General features: G+C 43.0%; 1 protein-coding gene across 2 annotated transcripts; it reads right to left on the minus strand.

The window, feature by feature from the left end:
• Window positions 1-1,037: 1,037 nt before the first annotated feature.
• On the minus strand, window positions 1,038-4,752 carry LOC127313186 (uncharacterized). Of its 2 annotated transcripts, none has more exons than XM_071823369.1 (8): window positions 4,536-4,752; window positions 4,243-4,446; window positions 4,073-4,137; window positions 3,611-3,736; window positions 3,414-3,478; window positions 2,952-3,049; window positions 1,794-2,158; window positions 1,038-1,418 (listed from the first exon to the last, which is right to left on the minus strand). In XM_071823369.1, the coding sequence occupies exons 1-4, from the start codon at window positions 4,731-4,733 to the stop codon at window positions 3,658-3,660; spliced, it is 546 nt and encodes a 181-aa protein (XP_071679470.1). In that variant the 5' UTR covers window positions 4,734-4,752; the 3' UTR covers window positions 1,038-1,418; window positions 1,794-2,158; window positions 2,952-3,049; window positions 3,414-3,478; window positions 3,611-3,657. The 2 variants fall into 2 exon arrangements, with proteins under 2 accessions (XP_071679470.1, XP_051199700.2); XM_051343740.2 differs by having other exon boundaries at window positions 1,039-1,418; window positions 4,536-4,751.
• Window positions 4,753-6,122: the final 1,370 nt, after the last annotated feature.

Below are 6,122 nucleotides of genomic sequence, written 5' to 3' on the forward strand. Positions count from 1 at the left end.
TTACAGCCCGCGGCGTCTGTCATGGCTCAAACAGCTTTGGGATACTTTGGATGCTCTAAGATGGAATCGCGCTTGATGTGCGGGGCGGACGGCGCGGACTCGCCTGCCAGGTTTTGACGTTTCTAGGGCGCCTTGGACATAGATTTCTACACATGAAAGGGAACTGAGACAAAAGAAAGTACAGTCAATTACAGTTCCCTTTTTAATGCAATTTGCCAGATGAATTCCATAACCTTGTCGTTTTGAAAACGAACCCTGGTAACTGAAGATAGAGAAATCCTAAGGATTTTCCATAAAGAGAATAGACAGGAATTAGAAAGAAAGATAAATAGACAGTGATAACTTTTATGTAAAAGCAAGTGTATAGCCATCCTGGCGATAAAGAAATTTCCTCAAGATGGCTTTTAGCCACTTGCGGATATTTTGATCCTATATCTTCAGTTGGCTGCGTTTAAGTGATTGTACCGGACTCCCAATGGACTGTAACTTCTTTCTCTCTGCACTGGAACTCTAGGTACCTAGAAGAACTCAAATATTGTAGGACATCAATCAACCGTGAATGCTAATTAACTTGAGTAACATGCACTTTGGAAAGCTAATTCCAAAACATACTACATTTCAGAACGAAGGCAGTACAAAATTTATCATGTCAGGGAGCTGGAGAGTAAAGCTTCTCCAGTATTGATCAAGTGCTGGAGGAAGCAATCCAACAGAATGAGGTCAAGACCAATGGCAGGACCCCATTAACTGAGCAATAAAGTCTTCAAGTTGCTGAATGTCGGTCTCAAAAATCCCTATGGACAGTAAATAGTGGAAAAAAAACATATGTATAAGTAATTTGCCAAATTTCGTAGTTGACTATGCTAAAAGAGCATATGGATTAGGCAATACTGATTTTCAAGATAAAGACGGCATACTTAGAATAATCTAATGCAAGAGGTTTAAATCCCATATACATATTATCTATTACAGATGTTAGAAACCACTACTAATTAGTGTTAAATCTTTTTTAAACTGGTTAAGGCCAGTAACTCATATATACTATAAATTATGTCACTGCCTGCATGAATAACATGATAATAACTATTCCTGAAGCCAGAGTGCAAAAACAAAAGTACCACTTAAGAATCAACTGACAACTCCAACTATGCAGCTTCAGATGACCACTTCAAGAGTATAGACTCATTGCACCTATCGTCAGCGCCAATTACAGAATCGTAACAACCATAACAATGGGGAACATCGCAATCAATGCAGTAATTTGAAGGGCAAAATATGTGGTTCACATCTATAGATGCACAGGCTATATTACAAATCGTTTTGTTCTTCCACTGTTATGTGTTGCACAGTTCCTTCTCTTCAGGCTCATTCACACTTGCCTCCACTGATGCTCCCGTCTTTATTCCACTATTGTAATGCTGAAACATAAATCTTGACTTTATTAACACAAAATACACAAATATGATATAACTGCTTAAAAAGCTAAATCTTGGAATTGGCATCTTATAAAAAAACCTAATTACGATTCTCAATAGTACTTTCCAGTGATAATTTTAAGGTTCCAATGCAGGCAACAATATTACTTTAGATTGTCATCTTAGGTTCACTCAATGGTCTCGATTTACTATTACTTATGCAATCGGTGAAAAACAAAAATAATCAGGTTGAACAATTCATCACAAATACAACTAGTTGCACAACAATCAGTGCATCCATCTCTCTCTATTCTCAAACATTACCAAGCAATAAGCTTATTATGTAAACATAATAGGACGGTCAGATAAAGGGTTTACCTTTAACACTATCACATTTATTCTTCATTTCCTTTTCAGATCGTTGCGTCTTTTATTAAAAGCTTCAATCCTTCTCAACAGATCCTGTTTAGATTCAGGTGTAATCCTGCAACCATTCCTTACAACCATGTGTTTTACCGCAGAATCCGCCCTCCCAGAGAGCACCTTGTTGCAAGATACGCAGTAGAACGAGTCTGTCTTGCCTTCTCGCTCTACCGGCGCGGCAAAACCTTCCCATACAGGATGTGGGCTAAAAAATGCAAGTGGATTTATCCCCTTTACATGTTCAGGAGGTTTATTGAGTTCCCAATACCTTGAACCACATGGAATCTTCTCATAGACAGGATCAGGACTGGATGTACATCCTAGCATTGCACACAGAAAATTATGGTTACTTGATTAGTGGATTGAAAAGTGTCCATATAGAAGTAGCAGAATAATTGACTGAATACAATTGTCAAAACATAAACTAATCATCTTTGACTGCGTAAACATCATGGCAAATGTTTATACTTCTAACATTATTCACCTTATGCGGTAAATAGATTGGAAACCAGGAAAGTACGTTTGGCCTAATACAATCCTACGCAGATACAATGTATCTCAATGATTAGCATACACCAAGGTCAAATTGAAATATAACTTGGCAACAAAATGCAAGATTGAATATATCATTTACATATGGCCCTAAACCATGAACTGGCATACGATGTTTGGGAAATTAACGTGATCAGAAATTTCAACGGATTTGACAGCCGTTATGGAAGGTTTGTCTGCACAGGATTTTGAGAACACCTAGGCTTCTACCAAGCATCACATCACGTATGGACATCAAGAACTGCCAGAGAGAGGCAGTGTCTGCTTTCATGTGGAAGCAGGTTCAGTTAGTGTGTAGTTTCCCTATTTACCGTTTCTCCTTATGTTGTTATTTTTTGTCAAGTTATTCAAATATTTATTTAGACATATAAAGTTTGGCTGAAAAAAGCTGGAACATGGGTTACAGACAAAATTAATCCATTGACAATGAACTTAACTAGATACTCAAAATTTAGAGCATATAATATGTAGCTGAAGTCTGAGACTTATGCACATCTTAAACATGCAATCAAGATGAAAAACTGTGATAAATAGATTAACACTCTGCTTTTGACATCATACCATGAGCCATGAGATCCTTATCAGTTGACTGGCACATAGATAATCCAATCGCAAGTTCCCGACAATCTTCTGGTTTCATCTTCAGCAAAGAGGGTGCGCTGCAGTTTGTATCAAATGCATTAGAAAATAATTATCTTGTGTTTCATATTCCTGTAAAGTGGAACAATATAAAAACTATGTTTCTATCCTATGTCTGGCGGTGATTGCTAACAACTATGCCCCATGTTGAACATTGACCATGTCTAAAAAACACAATATAATTATGAATGGAGGGAACAAAAATTACATGCAGCTAACGAAAACGTAAAATCTAACACAGCATGGTTCTGGCCTAAAATTGCAGTTTTACAAACAGGTGCAAGACTGACGAGATATTTTTCAAATAGTAATTAATACTCGGGAGTTCAGAGTTTCAGTCTATTGGCACCCGAGACCAGAAGGTAAACGAGATTCAAGGTATACCTTTTTGGACAACTTGAACTTGAGTAAGCTGCACCATTGCTCGAGGTTCTTTCCTTTGCTTTCAACTGCTCCACAGAAACAGGAAAAAAAAATTAAGAGCCCCATTATAAGTTCATGATACAATGCAAACATGACACATACTTCAACATACGTTGCAAACGTGAAACATGCCAATAGGACTGAATCTGTGGCCATACCTTAGGCAACGTGCACTCCCTGCAATGGCAATTGCAGAGTGGAGTCATCAATGTGACCCCTTGCTGTTCTCGGCCATAGAGGCTGGTGCTCCAGATTCATAAACCTTGACATCAGATGGGAGTCGGCTGCAATATTGCCCGTTAGTGGCCACAACTAGGAAATAGTACTAGTTTCCTTTGCAAATGACATCTTGTCAAGGGGAAAAAATGTGAACAGGGAGCTACTATTGATATATACAAGTGGAATATTTTCTCCAACATTTAGCATGTGAACAAGCTAATTCTCCAGGTTACTGCTATGGAGGGTTGTGAACAAATCTTAACTAATGTTTCACTAAAGATGGCACCACTATTATGCTAAATTAATCCCCAAGAATGTCATACACACAAACAGCAGAATCTGACAAGGAATCAGCAAATTCAAAGAAACACCAAACATTGGACCAAGAAGGCAAGAAGTACCTTCGAAATTCCGATTGAACATGATTGCAGGTTTCCTTCTTGGCCTGGTGCACTTTCAACTGCCCCTGGGGAATCACGAAACTCGAGAGATTAACAGCACATCGGACAAGCAAGACTAAAAAGTGAAACAAGAGTTCTTGTCCAGGAGAGTGGACGGAATCCCTTCTTACAATGTAGGTGCCCAACGCAGAGCGCACACCGAGCTGTTCCGGCCGATGTATGATGGTGGGGCTACTGGGAGGCGTCGGCAAACAGCGCCCCAGCCCTGGAGAGGTAGCGGCGGCAGCGGCGGCGAAATTGGTGCAGAGGATCTTGGCTTCGGGGCTTGGCCAGGACGGCGTGGGCGAAGGGATGGCGGCGATCGCCTTGCGATCCTGGTAGAATCCAAGGTCGACGCGTGAGCGCCACCGTTTCCGGTTGGGGGCTGCAAGAGCACAAAATCTTGCGGGGGGAGAGGAAATACCGGCGGGGGCGGCAGAGAAGAGCGCCGCGCAACGCCGTAGGCGGCCGCGGCGAAGGACTTGGTGGGCAGAGCGCCCTCGAAGCTTGTTGGGCGGGGCGAGACATCGCCGGCGGCGTCGCTCGGCTCGTCGGCGGGGGAGCGGCTCTGTTGGTGGCCAGGTTCAGTTTCTTGGCCCAGGCCTTTGGGGAGGACAGCCATCGTGGTCGTGCCCTCGTGTCGTGTGTCGTGGCACAGAGGGATTCAATTGTTAATGCGTGTAAAGTGAGGGACTCTACAGAAATTGTGATTATAGGTGGTTATTTATACAGAGAAGGGGAGGGAAAAAAAGGTTTCACTGTTTCTGGTTGGGCTTGGGGATGGGAATCGAGTTGGGCTCGGCGGAATGGGTGGACCGGACTCGAATCGAATAGGACAGCCCAAACTACAAATTGTTTCCAATTGAAAATGTGCTCGTTTGTGAGATACATTATTGGCTACTATGATTTATTTTTTCACAATTTTTTGAAACTTTGAATAAAGGGATCACTGGTATCCATCCATGTGCTCCAAATCTCTGTCTCTAGCAATTTCCCTATAGTAGATATATATGGTGATGCAAAAAAATTTTTTTGCAGCTGCCCAAATTTTGAGCCCAATGTGCTGTAAATATGCATCGCTAAGTGGTTGCTCCAGAGGTTGCATACGCCGAAAAGTGATGCACTCCCGCCTCCAGGAAACGAGCACACCACGACAATGATGCCAAAACACGATCTAGCCGTACACGACATAAAGATCATCTCATGGCCTTCTTCACATATGTCCATGGAACTCCCTAAAAGCCGAGATCATATAGGCCACACATCGACTACGTATTTGAAACCCGCATTCTGACTCCAACTCCACTCATTCACAGGAAGGGGTAACAGTCGCACGCCGCTGGACCTAGAGCGGGGACCTCAACTCTGGCTTGGGCTCTAGGGGCGGGGACAGACCGAGATGTGTTCGTCAGCCGGCGGCCAGGGAGGAGACGGATGGGGTCCCGCCAGAGACGGGAGAGGCGGCTGCAGCCATGGTAGAAATTTTGGATCCTGGGGAGGAGGGGCTTGGGGATACAGAGCGGTCGCGTCGAAATCCTGCGACCTTCGGCCACAGGCACGCCGCCACGACTACGAAGGCCGGCTGCAGCGGAGGTGGGGAGGGGTAAGCTGGATGGACTAGGGGCGGCGGCGGGAGTTCTCCCGGGTCGCCCTAGGTTAGGACGACACGGGAGTCGCTTGCAATCGAGCAAATATTCAGGAATGATTCATGAATTCTAATGATCGTTTGCCATACTTTGAATATATTTTATAATTGAGTGAGCTACACTTTTAACCCCAAATTACGTTTCATTCTGTTAGGCCACTGCTCTCTTCTAGATTGGTTTCTGGCAGGCCACCGCCGGGTTCCTTTATTTGCTTCTCTATTTTTATTTTTTTGAAACAAGACTCCAACCAGATTCAACTTTATATTGAAAGCTTAAACAGAGTTTAGAACAACAACTCCACGAAGGAGGTACACAACACGTTCAGCCTCAACAGGCCACCATCATGAGACCTCCCCTATACTAAG

This window comes from Lolium perenne, chromosome 7 (assembly GCF_019359855.2).
Source record: "Lolium perenne isolate Kyuss_39 chromosome 7, Kyuss_2.0, whole genome shotgun sequence".
NCBI lineage: Eukaryota > Viridiplantae > Streptophyta > Magnoliopsida > Poales > Poaceae > Lolium > Lolium perenne.